Source organism: Alnus glutinosa, chromosome 1, assembly GCF_958979055.1.
Source record: "Alnus glutinosa chromosome 1, dhAlnGlut1.1, whole genome shotgun sequence".
Taxonomy (NCBI): Eukaryota; Viridiplantae; Streptophyta; class Magnoliopsida; order Fagales; family Betulaceae; genus Alnus; species Alnus glutinosa.
In genome coordinates, this window is record NC_084886.1 from 16078006 (window position 1) to 16101602 (window position 23597).

Genomic DNA, 23597 nt, shown 5'->3' on the forward strand with positions numbered 1-23597 from the left:
TATTTGGAAACAATGTTGCCTGATCACTCCAAGCTCATAATTATCTCTCTTGCTTTTTTCTTTTTCTTTTTTCTTTTCTTGTGCACATTTGTTCATTTTTCTTTCATTTTCGTCTCCCATTACGTTCTTTTGTTTCTCATGGTAGCTCAATCTGGATATATCGAATTGAAGTGACTTTTGCAACGGAAACCGCTACTTACGACTGGCATCATTGCCATTTTCACGGTTGATTCAACTAGGTAATTTCGTCATATCTCACCTTTAGAGCATCAGCAGCAACTTCTTTTAAACTTTTCTTCAATTTAAGAAATTAAACTATTTTTTGATTCATTATTTAAATGCACTTCACAATAACTTCTCTTATCATTTTTTTATATCATTGAAGTATTATTTAAATTAAATACTAAGAAAAAAAAGAGATGAAAGAGAAATCATTAAAATAATGTTTCAAATAAATGCTAGACCAATGAAAGAGAAAATATAAAGTTTTTTATATTAAAATAATATTAATGGAACTACTTTTGCTTCCATAGATGTAGTATATAAATTTTTGTTCCTTTAGCATTTCCTTAGTTTATGAAACAACAAAAAAATCTAATTCAAGTGGTTTTTTTAAGAGCTTTTTCTATATGTAATAAGGAGAATGAGATTTAAGAAAGCTGATGCCAATGCTCTTAAAAATCATTTTTGGGTGCGTTGATACAGTGAGTTTGATATTAGTTTGGATAGGCTGCGGCCTTAACGTACTTTTGGTGGTGGTGTTAGGCTTTCTATATTATTATGTTCTTTTCCATTATATTTTTCATTCAAGTATATATGCCAATGGCTCCCTAATATGCATACTTTGTGTCATCACGAGTTGTCATGAGACTAAGCTAACGGTACCATTTGGAGTATGTGCTACACCTGGAACATTTGGACCAATAGGAAATGAGGAATTGGAATTAGATGAACAAATTCGACGTAATTAAGTAATATGAACAATACTTATAGTTTCCTAGCTATAGACAGCCAAATTTTTTTTTGTTTTCATCTGATCTATTTATGCCATGTCTATCTTAGAATATACATTAAATAATTAAATTAATAATTTTTTTTATCTGTTTAACCTTTTAGGATATTTGATATAATTTAACATACTATTAGAGTAAAATGTCCAAAGTTCTAACTTTGTTTCTGTTACTCATTTCCAATTTCAATTAAAATATTGTACATGTTTGGCTTCACTTATTCATGTAGTGTTTGAGCCCACATATTAATTAAATAAAGTGAGAGTTTGAGTTCACATGTGATGATGAGTGTTGGAATATTAATTAAATGATTAAGTAAATTATTTTCTATCAACTTAAATTTTTGTGATAACCGGTGATTTGACCATCTACCTCTACAACAAGGAAATGACATGTTAATTTTCATGCACTTTTCTATTTTAAAATTCCTTGGGTTGTTGTTTTGAGTTCCACGTGACCTTATGAATGTGTAATTCATGATATTTTCCTGAAGTGCAGTATAAAGAGTATACGGTGAGGCATAGAAACTATTAACCCAAGGATCATATTGTGTTTAGAAATATTTATAGGAGTCAGTAAAAAGATGGAAGAAGCCTCCGGTTCGTCTCAACCTCAGGTATTGGTTAATGCTAATAAGCACGAGCAAACAAAACCCATCAATATTGGCATGGATTATGATTCCTACAATGCTGCAACAGAAGGCAATATCGAGTTCTTCAAAAATCGCCAGTCTGATCTTGACCGCCTACTAACCCCAAATGAAAACACAGTCCTCCATATTTACATTATAGCCCTAAAGTCCAAATCCCAATCAACAACCCCCATTGTAGGATCAGAATCAACAACCCTCAATGCAGGGTCGAAATCAACAACCAAATTTGTGGAAGAAATTCTTGAAATGTGTTCGAAATTGTTAAAGAAAGCCAATACCAAAGGTGAAACTCCATTGCACATGGCGGCAAGGTATGGGCATGATGACATAGTGGAAGTTCTAATCAAATATTGTGCCAAAACTCTCGATGAAGACCTTGAAGGTGGGATTGGACCTGCAGTTAAGGATTTACTCAGGACAATGAACAAGAAGAATGACACGGCGTTGCACGAGGCTGTACGTTATCATCACCTTAAGGTTGTACAATTGTTGATCGAAACAGACCCAGATTTTTCATATGCTGCTAATGATGCTAATGAGACTCCACTTTACATAGCTGCCGAGAGAGGGTTTGAAGATGTGGTGATCGAAATTTTAGACAAATGCAAATCACCAATGCATGGGGGGCCCCTTGGTAGGACCGCTTTGCATGCTGCTGTAATAAGGAATCATAGAGGTACTACTTATATATTTTCATGGTTTAATTTAGTAATGAGTATTGCAGCTTTAATTCTTTAAAATTTATTATAATTTTTAAAGAAAATTATGTGGCGGACCAAAAATAATAAATTCATGAAAATAAGGACTCTTGATATGTGTGGTTTGACAATTAACAATCTTCTTTTAAGTTTCTAACTAAATTATTTTTATAACATTTTATTTTATTTTATTTTATTTAAAAAAAAAAACAAGAAGATTAGTGTAATTTATTATGAACTTTTGCGCGTGTATAGTTAAGAGATGATCATAAACTTGAAAAACAAATGAGGATTTCTTTTTCCATATATTTCACTCCTATCGGTTCAATCTAAAATACCGTCCTTTAATTCTAAGACTGATGGTGATCTGAGTATAAACCTATCTAACGAAGTCATTCTAAAAAATGAGGAAACTAACCATTTGTTGTTGTTTGATCTGAGTATAATCCTATATAGTTGCAACGAAAGCCACGTTAGATGTATGGAACACAATTAATACTATTAATCAATTAAATTAAGGCCTAATTGATAAAATAGAAACCTGATGTGTTCCTTGTACTCTGTATTTGCATGTTGCAGTTCATACCATTTATTTGCATATATAAGGACTGATCAACGATGTGATTAATATGAGATTATAATTGTTAAATATTTGATTTTTATGAAGAAAGTAGAAACTAAATATTAATAATAAATTAGATTGAGATTCAATTATGATCATAAAGAATGACGCCTTTTTCAATCTCCTGACAAGTACTCTTGCTAATTGTGTCATTACATTTAACATATTTTAATTATTTTAGGTATAACCAGAAGAATTCTAAATAAAATTGAAGGTATAAGTAGAATAGTTGACAATAACGGTTGGACTCCGCTTCACTTCGCTGCATACTTCTATTCTTCAAGCTTAGCAGAGAAGTTGTTGGATAAAGATAGAGATGTAGCATACATGAAAGACAAAGAGGGAAGGACAGCTCTTCATATTGCAGCTCATGAGGGTAATAGTGGTATAGTGTCTCTCATTGTATCAAAGTGTCCAGATTGTTGCGAACTGGTTGATAATAGAGGTTGGAATCTACTCCATGTTGCTTTCAAAGGAGAGTACCCCTTAGAGGAGACCATCAAAATCATCTTAGAAAATTCGTCTCTAAGCAACCTTTTGAACGAGGAGAATGTCGATGGGGATACACCTCTTCATTTCTATTCCAATTCTCAACAACGAGGAGAGAATTTCGTTAATCACCCTCTAGTCGACAAGATGGCTTTCAACAAAGAGAACCTCAGTGCATGGGATATCGCTATAGCTAATTATGAAAAATTGCCAGAAAAAAAGGTAATACATAATTTTGTTTTGCATTTGAAAAAAAAATATTTCTATCATTATTTATTTATCCGTTTTTCAGGTCTTCAAGTGGGGCCATCTAACTTGTGTTTTAAGTCTAAATAATCATTTTTCTTCTTTGAATGGGATGTTTGTCTTTTTCACTAATCAAATTAAGTGCCCATTTAGTTTAGTGGTTTCAAAACATGCTATTTGTATAATAATAATAATAATAATAAAACATGCTATTTGTAAAAGTAATAATTTAAAAATGCAGTTAATGAAAATGCAATTTTTTTTAAAATACAACTAATAAAACTGTCCTTGTTTTTTAACTCGTGCGTTTTAAAAAGTGTAGCCTTTTGTTTGCGGTGTGAAAATATGAGGGCTTGTTTCGTAAAACTTAAGAAAAGCCTTTTCACTAGCTTTCTAAATGCTAAAAACTCTTCTCAAATACCACTTAACCAAATGGATTTGAAAAATGATACAAATACATCTTATTTTCAAATTTATCAATGGATTAATTGTGGGACGAGTAATGTCACAAGTCATTTTTTTGTTACTTTTGTGTTCTACAAGAATGATGTGCCTTTTAAAATCATTATTAAGTTTGTGTTTGATCACTATTGAATTTTGATGGACACAAAAATAACACAAGATCGACTTCTAAAATTGCTCTTTGTGAGACCTACATTGGGTCCAACAAATCCATGTCCCAATGGATTTTCATATGTGGTATCTACTACTAAAAAACTTTTCAAAACAAACTACAAAACTCTTATAAAAAAATGAAACACAAAACATTTTTGAAAAATAACTCAAGATTATATTTTTTAAAGGTTCAAATTGTCTATGTATTATTATTATTATTATTTCAGATATAGGGGCTGCTAATTACATGTATGAAAAATAAATAGTTAAAATAATAAGTAAAAAATGGGGTAGTGCTGTGGCCAACCAATGGCGGGGACCATTGTTTGGCAACCCGCAGTGGCAACTAGACAGCGATTGTAGCCCCATGGCGGCCGTTAGATCACCATGACGTTGACAACATGGCCACCATGGTGCAACACTTTTTATTGAATTTTTAATTTGAACTTTTTTAGTTTATAAAAATATTTTTCAATTTTAAAATTTTACAAAACACACTTCAAAAACTTTACCAAACCGATTCACAACTTTTCACAAATATAGCCCTACCAAATTAATTCTTAATTTTTACCTATTTCAAAACTTAAAACACTTCTTAAAACTTTCCTAAACATTCCCTCATTTTTGCCTTTTTAAAGTTTTGCAGTGAAATTTATATTAGTAAAAAATTTGTTGTCCTACTTCCATAGTTCCATGTGACATGGCCTTTACCATGATGACGGGCCTTCCAATTGAGCCATCGCTTAATAATTCACTGTGTCATAAGGCGCATGTCTAGTACCTACAAGAGTCAGCATGAAAACTGTAAAACTGTAAAGGTTATAAGGTTAAATAATAATGCCATTGTATATTTAGACTTTCATATAAAAAATTATTTCAATAAAAAATGAATATTTTTTCATTTTATGCTTTTTCTTTCTATAACAGGCAGCAAATATTTTTTCTTTTTCTTGTTTTAAATTCCAATTTTGTCTTTTAAGCAATTTGAGTGATTTAATTATATATATATATATACATGTTCTTGTAATTCTTACATGGCATGCGAATTACATGTTGGTTGGTCTTAAAAAATAAAAATCTATGAAAACAAATGACACTGTACGTTAATTAGGGGCTGTAATAGTTTCTATTTTTTTTTATTACTCTTTTATATGTATTAAATAACATGTTTATGCATATTCTCATTTTCTATAATAACAGTAGGGGCTATAGTTAGCGGTGTAGCCTCATGTACAACATCAACATTATAAAAGAATCTACCACATCAGGAATTAACGTTTTAAAACTCCAAAAATTAAATTACGATAACTAAGAAAGAAATTAAAATCTGACACATAATTCAGCAACAAAATTCATACTGACAACAAAAAAAAAAAAAAGGAAAAAAAAAATTGAACGTGAGGTATATATATATATATATATGAAAATCCATAGTAAAACATCAATAGAAAATTCAACCTAATAAAAAATCCATAGTAAATCCCTTCTGAAATAAAAAATATTATGTGTTCTTTTTCTTACAAGCTATATAAAATTCAAGAAAAGTACTCTACATATTTCTTTAATCCCATCCAAACTTTAAAAAAATATCAATATTGTTCCTTAAAGCTAGCAAAAAGATAAAAATGACATTGAAGATTGACAATTTGGTAAAGGACATTGATGATTGACAATAGAATAGTAGTTAATGTTAGAAGGGGTATGTCGTACGTTGACTTTTTTCCTAAAAATCCCTAATAATACTGGTATAAATACTACGCAGCAAATTGAGATTATACTGGCAATGCCGTATCGTCGACCTCGACGAATAATAGCTTGCCAATTTGATCATATTCCAGAACTCTCCAAACTAGAGGAGGAGAGGGAAAAGGAAGAGGAAAAAAAGAGGATATCAATGTTGCAAAAAGCATCCGAAGCCCATTTGGTAGTGGGTGCACTCATTACAACGGTGACGTTTGCAGCATGTATTTCCATGCCTGGGGGATTCGTGGGTAGTGAAGAAGGCTCATCGCATCCAGGTTCTGCACTTCTCAGAAAAAATGGTGCTTTCATCGCATTTATTATTGCAGATACCATATCCATGGTGTTGTCAAGTTCTGCTGTCTTTATCCACTTATTGATGCCATTTCTTTTCAATGAGAGATATTACGATAAAGAGTTACAAACATATTCGGATGAAGAGCTTCGTGATAAACTTCTCTATATGGCCTTTAGGTTGATTTTGTGGGCCATGATAGCAATGGTGCTGGCATTTGTGACGGGCACATATGTTGTGTTAGTGCCTTCCTTAGGTCTTGCCATTCCCAATTGTATCATTGGCTTAAGCTTCCTTGCTATCCTCCTTTTTGTGTTTGGAAAAGGTATTGACTTATCCTTCTTTGAAATCCTCCATTTGTTAACCGGAAAATTTAAAGGTATGTAAAGAGTCTAACTCTATGCCAAAATTGTTATTTTTTGTGGAAGTTTGTTTAGTTTTCTTTAATTTAATTTTGTTCTTTTTTGTCAAATCTTTTAAGCATAACTTTGCATATGTTGGATGACGATACACCAGTTGGCAAATTCATAAAGAATGTCAATTGGCATTTCTGCAGTCAAAAATTGAACAAAAAATATAACAAAATGAATGGCTTATTTGCTACTAAAAATTTTGATCCTTAAATTCAAAACAAAGAACTTAGGCCCCATATATTTGTCTTAAAATTAAAACCCATGTACTTTTAAGACAATTCATGCATGTACTTTCAAAACAAAGAATTGTTGTGGCACATGCATGGTACCGGCCGGAAGCAGTTTGTGAGTTCAAACGAGAATTGCAGTGAATCTTAGGTATGGTTTGTGCAGCACATCAAACAACTTTAGCAATCATGTGAAAATCGTGCTTTTAATTTATATGGACAACAAATTTAAAAAAGTTGTCTAAATTAACTAAAATATTTTTCATAAATGTTTACAACTCGATCAGGTCCCTTTTCTTTTCTTTTTTTAGAAGTTATCATCCAAATCAAATTGATTAATCTATTAATAAAAATTTTTTTCCTCCCCCTCTAATGTCTCAAGGATCTTTGACACTCTTTAAATTGATTAATCATTTAATCTATTAATCAATAAGAAATTAAAGTTTGTATTCTGCATTATGGGTATGTAGGGTATTGATAAAACATATAGTAACTTTTTTACTTTCGAGTTCTTTAGTAAAGTATTCGTTTCGATTAAATCCTTATTTTGTAGTATGATAAATATTTATGAACAAAATTTATAAATATCAACTATTATGTTTGTGCTTGTACCGGAAGCAGTTTGTGAACTATCATAGCACTATTAATAGATAGGTATGGTTACCGTAGATTTCAGGGACCAATCAGTACTGGATCTATCCAGCTTGGCTCACAATCTCGACCGCATCGTCAACAATCTTAAGAAGCAACTAAATATTTGCAAACGACAAATAGGTTGGTTACAACATAGAACCCAATATGCTGCTTTGCCTGGCAGTGCCATGAAAAATGACTCGCTGATGAAAGATTTCGTTCAAATGCAGAGGAGACTGAGACGGAGGCTTATCAGATGCTCATGAATTTATTTCAAAACCATCCCAAAATGGTGGAGGTTTTTAAGGCGCTATGTTATGGTAAGAGTAACTTGTAGCACTTCATTGATATATGGATCTAATGATCCACCTACAAAAAATTGGGTCTTTAGTGATGTGTCAGAGGGTATAACATGTCACTAAAAGTTAGTTATGTGTTATTGGTGACGTTTTTTCAGCATCCTGAAAACCGAGAGGTGTTAATTGACATTTAGTGACATGTCCCAAATTAGCACGCCAATAAATTTCCTTTTCAAACTTTTTATTGTTTTTAAAAAAATAATAATTTGTTATTGTTTTAGATCATTCCTAGTACAAAAACGAGGAATCATCTTCAACCACTGCCATTGCGGTATCACCCACAACCCCACAACAAAAACCTATTCGCACTACCCATTTCGGCCAACACCCATAAACTACCAGAAATTCAGACGAAAATCCATTGCCCACAGTTTCACTTATTGATTTTTTTTTTTTTTTTTTTTAACTTTCCAAGCAGCTTCCCAGCAACCAAACAACACAAAGAAATGAAAATTACAAATTGCAAACACTCACCGGACCAATTGATCTAAGCTGGCGAAAAGTAATACACATCTTATTGGTTTGATGTGGCGCTGACGTGACATTTAACAGATTCTGTCAATTTTTTTAATAGAAATTAATTTCAGGAATCGATTTATAATTATTGCTTATTACGAGGACCTCTCATTAACTTTTTGAACTATAAAAAGTAAAAAATAATTATGGCAAATCACAAGGACTAATAATGCAATTATCCCCTGAAAAATTTGAAAAAATTATAAAATAACATTAGTGATGTGCAAATTTTGGCACGTTGCTAATTAGCGACCTAACTAATAGGAACGTCACTAACAAAATAATAATAATAATAAAATTAGTGACGTGAGAAATTGGCACGTTACTAAATTTCAAATCTATAAAAGACAAAAAAAATAATAATATAATAATATTAATGAAGTGCCAAGTTTGATACGTCACTAGCCATAATTGACATGTCACTATAAATTTTAATGACATGATCAGGGCGAACCCGCGTTGGTGGCTTTGAAATTTCACTTAAAATATATAGAATTATAAATTTATCCCCTAAAAATTTTTCTTTATATTTTAATCCTATATTTTGTCCTCCATCCCACTTCCTCCACTCTGCCGGCCTTTTGCTTTTTGCAGATTCCCTTTCGGCTTTTTTTTTTTTTCTCACCCATTTCTTTTTCCCCCTAGGCCCCTACACCCATTTCTTTTTCCCCCTTTCACACGTGTGGCATCCCCTCCCCCGGCGCCTCTCTCTACTGATATATTTTTTTTAACCCCTTTCACCTTCGAAAAATCAACTAGTCTCTACACCCATCTGGCCATCTCCATGATCTCCTTTTTCCCCCTTTCCCCCACGCATGGCATGCCCATGAATCCATGATGGTCGAATGGTGGTCGAATCGAAGTCAAGCTATGAGGAGTATCGGTGACAGAGGCTGGAAGAGAACAAGAGGAGACTAGAGGAGCTGAATCTAGGGAAGCTCGCTGAAGTTCTCAAGGCCTCGAGCCCTAAGCCCTCTCTGGTGGGTTTGATAGCTCCCTCTGTTTGGTTTTTGGGTTTTGAAGTTTGATTGAAATGGTGGATTCTTTTTTATTTTTTTATGGGCAGGTGAAGCGGGTAAGCTGTCAGGGCTACTTGGGCATCGAGTGCTCCGGGACCATCATAGCCGTCGGAAAAAGCGTTTTCCGCTGGAAAATCGGCGACCAGGTTGCTTTGTGTTCTTTTGGTTTTGTTGTTCGATACTCTTTCTTGGTTTGCTTTCTTAAAGTTAAAACTTTTTTCTAGTGTATTTGGCTGTAGAAAATAGAAATCCCACTTGGATTCTGGGTTTGTATAGTTATTTTAGAAATTTTCATTGCATTGTAATGAGAGGTTGTGGTTCAATTATCTCGGTCAACCCATTCAGAAAAAAAAATTAAAAACTTATTCTCAGTCATAGATAAGGCGTTTGCTTTCCAGTTTCCAAGTCTAGATTTTTTGTACAATTTTTGGTTGTAAATACTGGACTTCATTACTCTATTCATGGTCTTGGCACCTAGATATCTCTTATCAAGCTTAGAATGTTATTTCCTCTATTTCAGGTAGGGGCTCGCACCCTGAGCCTTTCTCTTTCATATATTTGGTCAAATATGTTCTGACTTTTAAATGGGTTTATCATTTAGGCTTTGCACGTTACAACATTGTTATGGCTTGACTTTCATCATTGTTGTTGTTGGGAGTTTTGGAGGATCTTGTTAAGAGAAAGAGTCTACACTAAAAGGTATCCTTTTTCTTGGATCCTATAAATTTTGCTTAGTTTATTTTACTAGTAGTTTATACTATTGTGTGTTTGTGACATCATGAAAATTTGAAATTTTAATTTCGAATCGAATGGGTACTTTGATGTAAAAAAATTATACAAGTTCGTCCCCCCTTACCAAATATCCTGATTCTGCCCCTGGACATGCTACAACTTGACACGTCATTAATTAGTGACGTGTCAAAAAGTAATTTACTGTAGCAATGTCACTAATTGCACAGTTTTTTGTAGTGTTGGGCCTTATTCACTTTTAAAAAACGCATTGAAAGATGAGGAGTATTCATGGCATATATAGTGTCCAGGTCAATGTTATCTTAGCGATGTGAGACACTTTAACACGCCCCCTCATGTGTGGTAACTTTGGCCAAACACGTGTTCAATATACGGAAGGAAAATGCTCATCATCGCAAGAGACCCGCTCTGATATCATATAAAAGTTCATGAGCCTTACTCATTCTGAAAAGACGCCTCAAGAAATGATGGACACCATGGCTTATAAAGTGTCCAGATCAAGTTAATAGATGAATAATTTGCTGAAGAATGAATGGTTCATTCTTCAGTGCTTGCTTATGTCGAAGAAATGGATTACTAGGTACAAAGTTTAGTTATTTTGTCTCATAACCCAAAGGAAATTAGAGAATCATCATATAACAAGTTCATGGTAACAAATGGTAAAAGACTCTTTGTTACTGAAGTTTCCATTGATAACACAGACAGTATAGATCAAATCAGAAAAACTAAAGGCTTGCTTGAAAATATGGAAACAAGAAAAAAAATTCTTTACGTGCCATACGGTCTAAAGTTATTAGTAGATGACATAGAGGCCTTACGTTAGCTTAATTGATGACAGCCAAAGCCTTATCCCTTCACCCTTATTGGACGACATAGAATAGCTATACACTCTCATCCCACTTCTATCCCACCCTTGTCTATATGGACTAATAATATGAGAGATAGAGAGTGTAGTGGGACCCTGATTTTTTTAACAATATTATTGGTCCATGTAAACAAAGGTGGGATGAGAGTGGGATGGAAGTGTATAGCAAAACATTTCTCATACAATCTTAACAACCAACTAAAAGGATGAAGAAATAGCATGCGAGAAGTTTTGTGGACCACTTGTAAAAGCAAGAGATAATTTGTTGCGTGCAACAATAATTGAGACTTTAATTTAATCAAAAGTAAAGTAATTAACTGTCTATCGTATACAAAAAGTAAATATTCTCTTTCTTTTGTTTTTGTTTTTATCTTTCGTAATTCTATAAAAAGGGTAAGCAACTTTTTTAGAGCGATTGAAAAATAAGTTTGAATGTCTGATAGTAATGGGAGTGACTTAGAGGGAGGGAATGGCTTTGGACCTTGACTATGCTTTTCTTTGCTTAAGATCTTTTAAGAACCTCTTTAGCTAAATCTTGATCCGTGGCATCCCATTTCGTTTTTATTTTTTTTAATAAAAAATTTAATTAATTTTTTTTTTTATATAATTTTAAGTTTTATTATTATTATTATTATTATTATTATTATTATTATTATTATTTTTATATAATTTTGTGAAAAATACTTTTATCGTTGTGGGGCACATTGACATTGTTTGGTAGTTTAGAAAAAAATATTGACACAATTGATAGTTTAAAAGGCACATCGACAATTAATCGGTAGTTTAAAGAGATATATTAACTTTTCTCAAGTTTTAAATGACAAAAAAATAGATTAAAGAAAAAATACACACGAGGGAAATGTTTGTTGTTTCCAGAACTGAAGGCATAGTAAAAAAAAAAATCTCCACGAGGCTTTGGAAAATTGGAATCGGAAGCCCAACGTTATCAATTCCGAGCGTATATAATCATGCGTATCACTATCCCACTATTTGGTTCTCTCCAGCTGTTGCAGTGACTAACTTTATGAGAGCGCTGGAGACAGCAGACTATTTCTCATAGGCCCACTATGTTTGGTATTTCCTACGGAGAGCTCTTCCTCTTGGTCGGTGCCACCGCTGCTCTAGTCGGTACTCTTTCTCTCTCTTTCTCTTTGTGGGTATGTTACATTTTGGTTTTCGTGGGTTTTAGCTCAAAATTTGGTTCGAGTGTTCCATTTTCCCTGTTTCGATTTGGTCAATGCTTTTCTGGGTATATCTAAGTTGTGGGTTTCGGTGATGGGGTCTTCGCTTCACGAGAATGCTCTTAGAAACGAAAATTGAAACGGGTTTTGGTTTTTGTGGGGTTATAGGCCCAAAGGATCTTCCGCTTATTGCTAGAACTGCTGGAAGGTTAGCGGGTCGGGCAATCGGGTACGTTCAATTAGCTCGTGGGCAATTCGAGAATGTTATGCAGCAGTCTCAAGCTCGCCAGGTGATTTCTTTTAATTCCTCCTTTTGTTTCTAAGAATAAAGATAACTAACTATATTGATGAGAAAGCATTGTTCTTTGAGGTAAGATATGGTTAAAGGGAATAACCAAAATTTTCACTTTGGTCATTTGAGAATGAGGATGAGTGGTTGTGGCAGGAAGAAAAATGCTGCATTGAGGTTAAATGTATTTAGTCTTAACTCGTATTTGGGATTGATGGGCTTTAGCTAGTTTTTTTTTTTTTTTTTTTTTTTTTTTTTTTTTTTTTTTTTTTTTTTTTTAACAGAATACGAAATGAGTTTATGTTATGAGTAGGATTGTCTTTAGGATATCATAACATTGAAGGTTCTTTATTGCTTTCTATCTTGTGGTACGTTTGATCTGATTTAGGGGTTGGATATATGCTCTGTAATGCTATCAAAGAGAAAGATGGAATTACCATTTTCTTTTGATGTCCAATTGTACTATGTGCTTTGTTTAAATTATCGTGTTCATTATCCCTTTCTTGTATGCATAATGGTGTCCAAGTATGATGAGAGAGAGAGAGAGAGAGAGAGGAGCAATCCTTTGTTAGTGCGAGGAGGAGTGCCATGGAGAAGATCCTTTACTAATGTCGTGAGTGATGCTTATAGGCAAGGCCATACAACACATGTACATAAGTTAGCAGATATGATATGGACATGTATCAGCATCATTGTTTCATTTTTGTCCCTAAGGCTCAGGGCCTTTTTTAGCTTGGTCTAGGCATTGGCCTTGCTATTGGTAGCCTCATTAGGCATGTTAGCCATTATTGTAATTGTAATACCTCAGAAAGTTAGTCCTGCAGTAGGAAGATGAATTGTCCACATTGATTCCTTATTAGGTAAAACTGAATTTTATAAGTAATTCTAGGGAGCTCTAATTGCAACTTGAGTAGTCATTAAGCACAAATGTGGGTAATGTGTTCTTTGGGTCGCTACGGTAATGGCATTCTTCTCATGGAATTAGCCCGAGTTAGACTTTCCTTTTTGGCTGCTAAACCAGTGTTCTGAGTGCCCCCAGGTAGGACATGTAATGTGTATGATGTGGCACATATTTCATGCAGCGCCCTATGGAATATGCTCAAGTTGAGGGTATTAATGCACTGTAAACTTATTTTTGAATAGGTGGACATTATTTTTCTTTAACATGGTAAAGTAAAGAGCACGCATTAATACTCGAATGCAGACAAGAGAAGACAGGAAAGAGCCTCTACAAAAGATATTTGTAGAGTTATCCAAAATATAAATAAATTAGTACCTTTTATTTGATGGTGGTAGCAAAAACATATGCCTGGTTAAGACAAAAGATAGTTTTGGTAATCTTACAGCAACAAAATCTACAGAGGGTTTTTCAATTTAAATTGTGTTTTTTGTACTAACTTTTAGGTTCACAAAGAACTTCAAGATACAATGGCACAACTAGAGGCTATTCGTTATGAAATTCGAAGTATCTCTCTCATTAATCCCGGTCCTTTGACCCGAAGGCTGACGGACAATCCTGAAGATCTTGCTCCTAACAGAAATTCTGGTATTCTCAGCCTCCAAAGCTTTTAAGTTATTCTGCTACCTTTGTGAGTTTTACTCCCCTCTGTTAACCTGTTTTATGTATATGTGTATGTATTTTGTTTGAGGCAGGCGACGGTTTGTCTGAGAAGTGTGAAGAAGAGCAGAAGCCAACAAATGCTGTGATGAAGGTTTTTGAACTCTGTTTATTATATTTCTTATTTAACTTGGATGATCTTAATTTCTTTTTATGTATGTTTCGCAGGATTTTAGCTTCAAAGCCTTAGGTTCAGTTGATTTGCATAGCCAAGCAACTGCATATGCCAGATTGGCTGAATCTGAAGCCATAAACACTGGTTCATTGGAGAGTAGTACAGAAAAAGAGAACCTTAATGATGAAGCTAGTCTCTTCACTATCCTTCCAGTTTCAGCTAAAAGCACTGGGATGCTAGCAGAAAGAAAGGGTAATAGTTTTCCCTATTTATCAGTAGTTATTCTTGTTCATCTCTATCTTTCGCTTTTACTTATTTAGGTTTACAAAATTTTATGTCAGTTCTTTGTCCCAATCCAAGCACTGTACAAAGCAGTCTGGAGTGCAAAATTCCCTTTCCATGTTAAATAAGAAAATAAAACATTTGTCTTTTTCTAGCTAATGTTTTTAGCAGCAGCTTTCCTGTTATTCAGTGAACATCTTCAACCTGTTGTCCTGTGCCTCCTGAGATCCTCAATCTGTGGTCCTGTGTCAGTTATTTTTGCCGTTGGCATCGCTTTAAAATTTGAGCTTCATGAATGAAGAAATAGGCCAAGATCTTTGTGTTGACTTTTCTAGGAATCAGTGCACTAATTTAGTTATTAAGGATAACTAAAGAGCTTTATGTCTTAAATATTTGAAATTTAAATTAGCATTATTTGCAGTTCCCCATCCATCCTGTGTTCTTTTCCTAGAAAACATAATAATTAAATATAGAAAATTAAAATCATTTGGAAGAGACCAAAAATTGGTTGGTGAAGGCTCAAGTTTGATGGCTGTAACAAAGAGGAATAAGGAATGTGATTGGAAAACCTTCAATCTGGCACTTATTTTTAAAAGTTATCTGGTTTGACTTGGTGGGCAAGAGATTCGTATAAACGATTTAATGAGTTTTTTTTTTTTTTGCCCATTGTGTAGCAAGTGTACTTAGTTGTTTGACTCCCATTTTCATCTCATATTTCAATATACGGATAATTTGCAATTTACTTAGGAAAATGCATCTCATTATATGTATATCTTGGATCTTTTTGTTATCAATTTAATCAATAGTTTGTGTACTTGGGGGCACCTTATAAAATAAAATAAAATAAAATTTGACCCATAGTCTTGGTTAACTGATTAGTAGTTGGAATATTTGATTAGTGGCCTAAAGAGAGGTTCCTTCATGCATTAAGCTTACGACTTTCAGTTTTCTTTTTGTTAAAATATTGAAATAAAATAAAATATGAGAGAAAGCAGAAGCATAATTTGAGAAGAGAAGAAAGAGAAGGATTTGAGGTGATTTGACCTTTTGGAGATCTGCGTTCACCACCGTTATAATGCTCAGTAGGCTAAGTTGTTATTGTATTGACTTGAATGAAATTGTGTTACATTGAGGTGTATTTATAGAATACAATGAGTAGGTGATGTGTGCTAAGAAATGTGATGAGATCCTGACGATAAATATGGAAGAAAATTCTCTGGATTTTAACACTTTTCATTCATATTGTTTAAACAAAACCTTTGTCGGTGTGCACATATACTGTGGCTTTAAATATAGTTCCATATGCGACAAAGGTTTTCACCATTTTGTTTCCTTTTTATTTATCAAGAAGAAAATTTATTTCTTTCTCTGTGTCAATTGATTCTGCTGTTAGTTTATTTATTTATTATTTTTTCTCTGGACACATTATCGTTTCTACATTTGGCAATCGTAATCTACCTGAGTTAAGTTGGCATGTGTATTTTGTAAAATATTGGACATTTGTGCTTTGCGCTTTTGGAATAGACTATCATGGTTAAAGAAATCCTGATAACATATGCTTCAAAGATGATCTGCATAAAGGATTGTCTTTAGCATCTTTCTTTTGTAAGATTATAGTATGCATTGGTCTGATTGGCAGCCATGTATATATTGATATATGCACGAGTCCATTATCTGTGCGTTATAGCCTATAGGCTTTTTACCTTCAATAATATCTTAATTTTCTTTTCCACTTTGGATTATTATTATTGTTGTTGTTGTTGTTGTTAGTTTTTAGTCAAAATAACAGGTTTAGAAAAATTAATGAATCTTTTCCTGGAAACGATTTAATGTTTAGCATGTTAGTCTCTTCACGTTTAAGAATTTCTATATGCAGTTGTTCTGGCATGTGCTCCATAAACAGTTCTGGCATTTTCTCAAGAGAATTTGCAAGTTATTTCTGTTTATGCATGTCAAACACTTCATTTTCCAATAATTTACCCTGTGGATGTGGTGGCAGGAAGTGCAAAAGGAGCAGACATTGTTTTGGAAGCAGTAGTTGAAGCAGAGGTAGCACGTAATGCAAAAGATTTCTTTTCACAGCCCCAAAATCAAATACAGTGAATAGGTAGGTAGTTGTGCCTTTAGATCTCCTGACAAAAGATCTAGTGACTGCATTATTCATGTTCCAGAATTTCTAGTGAATTATCTATACGAGAATGTATATTTTATTTTTTTGATGAGTATTCATAATGTGGCTGCTGGGAGAATGTATATTTTATTGTTAATACTTACCCTTACCATGAATGTTTTGCTTGCTGTCACTGGCTCTAATGAGAAAGTTGCTTTTTCATTGTATAAAACCTCTATATACACCCACCTTATGCAAGTCATTAATGTTGTTAATGCATCTTAGTATCAGCACCTGCATGCGTAGGTCTGTTGCCGGGTATAGAAGAAATGAGAATTAGGTTTAACATAAGAGACAATATGAAGGTTGATAGGAGTAGAAGGATTAGGAAGCCCAATCCAAGTACCAGAACTAAGAGATAAAGAATAAAGCTTAAATGTAAGGGATATAGTAGTATAAGGGATATAATTGTAATAATAAGACTTTAGACTTGTGTTAGTTAAATAGTTGAGCTTTTGTTAGTTAGTTAGGATATGTAGGTTGAGAGTATAAAAAGCCCAATGTATGGGAAAGAAAGGTTATCGAAAGTGTTGAAGTGTTTTCTTAGAATTGTAGTTCTTGGAGCCTTTGGGTTGAGCTCGAATCACCCATTCTTGGAGCCCGACTAAGCTCGAATTAGTCAACCTTTTATCAATTTCAATATTCAGTTTATCCATTCCATTCTTTCATTCTACAAATCCATTAATATCCATTCCAATTTCATATCCATTTCCATCTAAATCATAGAAAATATCCTATAAATAAGAAAGTTCATTACAAGTGGTATTAGAGCCATTCGATCCAACAATGGCAACAATTAGGAGAAATATGCAATTCCAAGAAGGTAGTTATGATAGTATGCACATTCTTGAGAAGGGCAGAATTCAAAACCAGTATTCTGAAGAAAAGAGAAGAACTGAGAGGTTAGATGAAGAAAAAGATCTGCACCGGATAGAACAACAACATTATAATGAAGAACGAAGGAGGGCCAGAAGGTATGAAAAGGAACATCATTATAATGAAGAAAGAAGGGGAGGCAGAAGGTATGAAGAGGATCCTCACTGGCGGGTGCAACAACATTGTTATGATGAAAGAAGGAAAGAAGTACCAGTAGGAAGAGAAAGCAGGAATTTTCAAGAAAGAATCTTTCAAGAAAATGAAGTCTTTGAGAATAATAGAAGCAGACCCGGTTACTTTGAAGACCGAAGAAGGCATGCAAGACAAAATGAAGATGAGGATCAGTACTGGTATGGCATGCAGAATCATCAAGATATGAGGAGGTTTGGCAGGGATTATGATGAGAATCAGTACTGGTATGGCTAGCTGAATCATCAAGAAAGGAGGAGGTTTAGCAGGGATTATGAAGAAGTGCAGAGGCAGGATCATCAAATGGATCTTCACAGGTTTGATGGTCAGAATCTTTCGGCTTGGATGTTCAAGATTCACCAATGTTTCAACTATTATGGTACTCCAGACGATTATCACAGATATATGTTCGCCTCGTATCATATGGAAGGTAAAGCTCTAGCTTGGTTGGAAGAAATGGAACGGAAGGGAGTCTTTACAGTTGATACCGAGTGGAATAATTTTGTAAGACTAATAAACAGTAGATTTGGGCATCATTGTGAAGCAGAACAAAAGTTGAAGAATTATCTGAATCAACGGGAGAGTTTGACTGAATCCATTAAAAAATTGTTAGAAAGAAGTGAAAAGGGCAGGAAAGGTGAACAAGCTGCAAAAGAATATGAAGATGAAATTCCAGAGGGAAGAGAAATGGATTTTCAAGAACCGGAAGAAGAACAAAAATTAGTGGAACAAAAAGAAATCAAGGATTTTCAAGAACCTGAAATTTTGCAAAAGGGCAGAATCATATTATCTGAAGAAAGAAGGACAATTGAAAAGTTAGAAGTTTGTGGTGAGTGAATTCAAGAAGAAAAAAATGGGCAAATCAAGAACGATGAATTTCTTGACCCATATCCAAAAATCGAAACCATGGAGTTGAAGAAGGTACATCCGGTTTTTAAGCAGGATGATGAAGCTTTAAATTTTTCCACCGAGATCGAAGCTGCGATCTTCAAGAAGACGCCATTGATCTTAGAGATTGCAGTTATCCTTGTGAACCACCAACCATTTGACGAAATTCCTCAACCAAGCCAAGAGAAGTTGAGCAAATCAGAACCTATCTTCGTGAATAAATTGGAGATTAGGAGGGATATGTTTTATGAATATGATTGGTGGGTTTTTAAGACAAGGTGGAAGATAGAGAAATTACAGGAGGTAGAGGTTCAATTTTTGAGCTCCTTCGTGTTTCAATACTTGATTGAAGATTGTTTGATTTTTATGTGGAAAACTAGATGGCGTTGGAAAAATGACCTAGTTTATGGGTTGAGTGGAAATGGGTCGGGTTCGGAAGAGAAGGATTCGATGGGTTTTTGGTGTGGTGATGTTCGGAAGAATTTTGTGGTTTTTAAGCATCGATGGCGTTGGAAATTTTCATTGTGGCCATTCGATCCTACCATTGAAGAAGGAACAAAGAGACCTTGCAAGAGGAGAGTTGTGTTTGATAAGTGCGACAGTGATGTGAAGGTCCAATGATGCATGTCTATTTAGAATTGAAAAGTCAGCGCTTTGTAAAGCATGAGTAGAAGAGCCATTGAAAAGTCATTACTTTGCTAGTGGGTAGGAGACAGTGGCAAGAGGAGAGTTGGTTTGAATGAGTCTTACCTTGAGCAAAGAAAAGTTTCAGGAAGCAAGAGGGACATTGGGCAGGGCGTGATATTTGAGGGAGGAGTCGTTGCACAGCAGATTTGAATCGGCTAGCCTTGAGCAGTGTCTGTGTCACAAGTATTGGGCAATGAGGAGACGTGCTCGAGTAGACGGAAGCAGAACTGCAGAAGTAAAAGTAGATACCTGGCAGGAAGTTGGGATACAGCTAGGCAAAACACACTGTTTTGTATTTTGGAAGTGTAATTGTGCACTTCAATTTTTCTTTCTTTCATGGAGTTACCGTAAGTGAAGGTAACAAATTGCTGAAGTCGTGACAGTAATTCTCCTTTTTACCCCACCTTGTGAGCAAGGTGCTTTGAAGGAGTGAGTAATGCAAGGGATATAATAGTATAAGGGATATAATTGTAATAATAAGACTTTAGACTTGTGTTAGTTAAATAGTTGAGCTTTTGTTAGTTAGTTAGGATATGTAGGTTGAGAGTATTAAAAGCCCAATGTATGGGAAAGAAAGGTTATCGAAAGTGTTGAAGTGTTTTCTTAGAATTGTAGTTCTTGGAGCCTTTGGGTTGAGCTCGAATCACCCATTCTTGGAGCCCGACTAAGCTCGAATTAGTCAACCTTTTATAAATTTCAATATTCAGTTTATCCATTCCATTCTTTCATTCTACAAATCCATTAATATCCATTTCAATTTCATATCCATTTCCATCTAAATCATAGAAAATATCCTATAAATAAGAAAGTTCATTACATTAAGTGGAGAAGATAAGAGAAGGATGTGTTCTGTTGCTGCCAAGTGAATAAGATAAGATATGCCGAAGTTGTTAGGCTAGTTATCGTAATTTTCTTGTGTTGGGGTTGTGTTTCTCAGGGATATTCAAATAAAGGGAGGGATCAAATGTATGTGTATAAAAGGGGAGTTTAATTGGCTTGAAGGAAGTCATTGAGTAAATTCATCAAACAATTGTCTTGTGGTTTTTGTCTCCCATCCTAAGTGAAGCATATTTTCAATCAAATATCTTGTCTATTGGATTCCCATCAATTGGTACAATTTTTGATTGTCCAATTGGTACCTTCTCTTTTTCTAAGCAAAAAAGGATAGTTAAAGTCTAACCTGTAATTGTGGAAAAAAAAAAAATTTAACTGAAATGGTTTCGGCTGACATGTCCTTCATGTTCGGCCTCCGTATATCTAAAGATTAATGCTAAAAAGCACTTTTTTTTTTCTTTTTTCTTTTTTTTTTTTTTTTTTTTTTTTTAAAATTTAAAATTTTATTTTTATTTTACAACTATTTCATAATGTTAATGCTAATGTAATAGTCTGAACTAATCTTTGAATCTGTCGTTAAAAAAAATTAATTAATTTCTAGCATCAATCTTAAACAAAACGTATTGCAAATGTTGATTCAAAGGTAAATCATTTGGCCTGGCCTTAACATATTGTGGTTGTACTCGACCTACTGCTCTTTTGTTTTACTTTTGGGTCCGTTGGCTGCATTATTTCTTGGGGGTGATGTCTGTAATTACGCGTACTGATTTTTATAATCAAAATTGTGGTTATATATTTTAAATTATTATTTATTGCAAAAATTTAAATTAATAAACTTAATTATCTAATTAATATAATAAAAAAAATAATATATTTAATTATTTAATTAATATTTTAACACTTTCTTTCCTGTAACTTGCCTCGGTTGTTTTTTTGTCAATGTAAAACAATAAAGGACTCAATTTAAGTTGTTTCCGGTGTACGAGAGGTATCAAAGTTTTATTATGCTGCTTGCAAATTTCTAATAGGAGGAACCATTCCTGTTTTTATTTCTTCTTCTGTATTACTAGTTGCCTGAGTGATCTTAATAAACCTCTTTGAACTCAATTTTCCTTGTGTTTTGTTGTATTTATTTATTTTTTAAAAAAAAATGACTGAAGAAGTTGACTTTGAACTTTGAAGCCTTTAAAACCTGCCAAATATGATTGACTTGGATCCATAGACCATTATTGAACCGAGTAATGTTATAAGGAAGACTAGAAGTTTTCTGTGTGTGCTCTCAAATGTCATATGACTTTAAAATTATTATTTGATTTTAACGATGATTTTAAAAAGCTGTATGATTTTAAAAAGCCTTTTTTCTTTTTTTCTTTTTTTCTTTTTTACACGTGACTAAAATACAAGTTTTTTTTTTTTTTTTTTTTTTTTTGTAGTGTGAGGCAATATTGGAGTAAGTAAAATTTGGATAGCTTTCTAAATCCATAAAAAATGAAAGAAATTATTCTTCTTTTGGATTAGTTGATCTATGTCAATTATCAAATTCGAGGAATGTTATTGAAGAGACATTTTGTTGCTTCCACGTTAATTCAGCTTCTCAAAACCAATTATTTCCACTAAAAGCCGCACATGAGACTGGCATAATTAATGCCAGATCTAAGAAATTTTTTAATGCTTAAAAGAAATAGGGAGAATAATGAGCTTGCTTCTTGATTCAAACCTGCCCGGTGCCCGTTCTCATTGTATCTCCAGGATATGCTCTAAAATTTATATTTTGTGTATTTAATTAATTAATATTAGGCAAAAATTAAGTTCAACAGCTCATATTCTAGTTATCTAAAACACCTACATATTTTGCTTTTTTGATTAGCTACTTTTAAGCAAATTAACACTTTAGTTTATGTATTCTTTTATAATCATGTCTCTCTTCGTTTTTTAATACAGTTATTTCTCTCTCTTCTATATCGGTATGTGGTTTAAGAAAAAAAATTAATTAGAAAATAATATCTAAAGAAAATAGATAATGGAATGAAAAATATGTTGGAATTTGTATAAAAAAAGTAGTTGGTAAAGTAGAAAATTGTGCTTTTTGATTAGTTAAAATGTATAAGAGTATCTCCAGCATGTAAAGTTAAAGTAGCTACACAAAAATTACAAATATTTACTTTAGCTATTCATTTTATTAAAAATATTTCAACAATACTCTCTATTCTAATCTTTATTTTCTTAAAATATTATTTTTTTAATATTTTTTTTTATTGTTTTATTTTCTTTCTCTCTCTCTAGTCTCCGTCTCCGTCTCCATCTCTAACCCCTAACCCCCATTGATTTTCTTTCTCTCTCTCTCTCTCCGGTTTTCGTCTCCATCTCCAACCCCCAAAGGTTGGGGTTTCCGGGTTTGTCGGGGTTGGGGATGAGGACGAGGTTTGTGAGGGACTTCATGGCGAAGATTGGGAGTGGAAATTGACTATGTGGCTCCCTAAAGGTTGGGAGTGGGTGGGTCTTCCAGTCGTCTGGGCGGATCTCCTCAGCCCTATGCATTTGTGGTGCGGTGGGGATGTGGTTTCTGACGTCAAGTATGGATTCGATTATGGGTTACGGGTTTCGCACGTCGATCTTCGTGGGTTGCATTTATTCCCAGAGTCGTGGTGTAGGGAAGATGACGAGGGCGTGTGGCAGTGAATTGTTTTGAGATGGAAACACAACCTCATGGATTGACGGAGAGGTCAGTGCGCCCTGGTTCCTGAGATTCTCTGTTTGTTCCAATGGACTTGGGATTGCTTTACTGACCGGTGAGGCGGTAGAGAGGGAGAGAAAATATTAATAAAAAAAAAGTAAATAGTTGAACAATGAATAGAAAGGAGTGCCTATTCACTATTCATGAAGTTAGAATAACTGCTTTGCTGAAGGAAGAAAAAGAGAAAAAAAAATTGTCAAATTTAACTTTTTGGTTAAAATAGTACTCCTGCTGGAGATGTCCTAACATTGCTGGAGATGCTCACAACAATGGTTTTATATTACAAGACTTTAATGCTAAAACTGAAAACAAACAATTAAAAGAGAATGATCTACCCTATGAGGCATGTTACATTCTTGATTAGGAAGGAGATTTTTATAGAGAAAGCTCATAATAGAAAATCGGTGATAAAATATTTATTTTTGGTTGGATTATAGTGATTTGCTCGAGATTCAGCTTTCTTTAATGGGGCATTTGCATTCCCGTCCGAACAGGGTTGCAACTAATGGTTTTGTCAAGTTTTCAAGGATTGCCAGTTGGAACCCTGCTCGAATGGTAGTTCGACTAAATAGATTTGCTAGGGTT

The 23597-nt window shown here is 33.8% G+C and overlaps 2 protein-coding genes across 2 annotated transcripts; both read left to right on the plus strand.

Annotated features, from left to right (window-relative positions):
• Positions 1–1434: 1434 nt before the first annotated feature.
• LOC133878502 (uncharacterized) lies at positions 1435–6784 on the plus strand. Its single transcript, XM_062317091.1, has 3 exons — positions 1435–2377; positions 3164–3693; positions 6095–6784. Exons 1-3 carry the CDS (start codon positions 1594–1596, stop codon positions 6752–6754), a joined length of 1974 nt encoding a protein of 657 aa, XP_062173075.1. The 5' UTR covers positions 1435–1593; the 3' UTR covers positions 6755–6784.
• A 2404-nt stretch (positions 6785–9188) lies between these two features.
• LOC133874570 (uncharacterized) lies at positions 9189–16947 on the plus strand. Its single transcript, XM_062312427.1, has 9 exons — positions 9189–9495; positions 9582–9680; positions 10136–10233; positions 12154–12277; positions 12499–12620; positions 14024–14165; positions 14273–14331; positions 14406–14604; positions 16634–16947. Exons 4-9 carry the CDS (start codon positions 12217–12219, stop codon positions 16735–16737), a joined length of 687 nt encoding a protein of 228 aa, XP_062168411.1. The 5' UTR covers positions 9189–9495; positions 9582–9680; positions 10136–10233; positions 12154–12216; the 3' UTR covers positions 16738–16947.
• Positions 16948–23597: the final 6650 nt, after the last annotated feature.

Excerpts from the sequence above, each read along its gene's own strand:
- LOC133874570 (XM_062312427.1), top strand. The coding sequence starts at position 12,217 with ATGTTTGGTATTTCCTACGGAGAGCTCTTCCTCTTGGTCGGTGCCACC. Across the intron at positions 14,166-14,272 it reads TGCTCCTAACAGAAATTCTG|GCGACGGTTTGTCTGAGAAG; the intron begins GTATTCTCAGCC and ends TGTTTGAGGCAG. Across the intron at positions 14,605-16,633 it reads GATGCTAGCAGAAAGAAAGG|GAAGTGCAAAAGGAGCAGAC; the intron begins GTAATAGTTTTC and ends ATGTGGTGGCAG.
- LOC133878502 (XM_062317091.1), top strand. The coding sequence starts at position 1,594 with ATGGAAGAAGCCTCCGGTTCGTCTCAACCTCAGGTATTGGTTAATGCT. Across the intron at positions 2,378-3,163 it reads ATGGTTTAATTTAGTAATGA|GTATAACCAGAAGAATTCTA; the intron begins GTATTGCAGCTT and ends TAATTATTTTAG. Across the intron at positions 3,694-6,094 it reads AAAAATTGCCAGAAAAAAAG|CAAATTGAGATTATACTGGC; the intron begins GTAATACATAAT and ends AATACTACGCAG.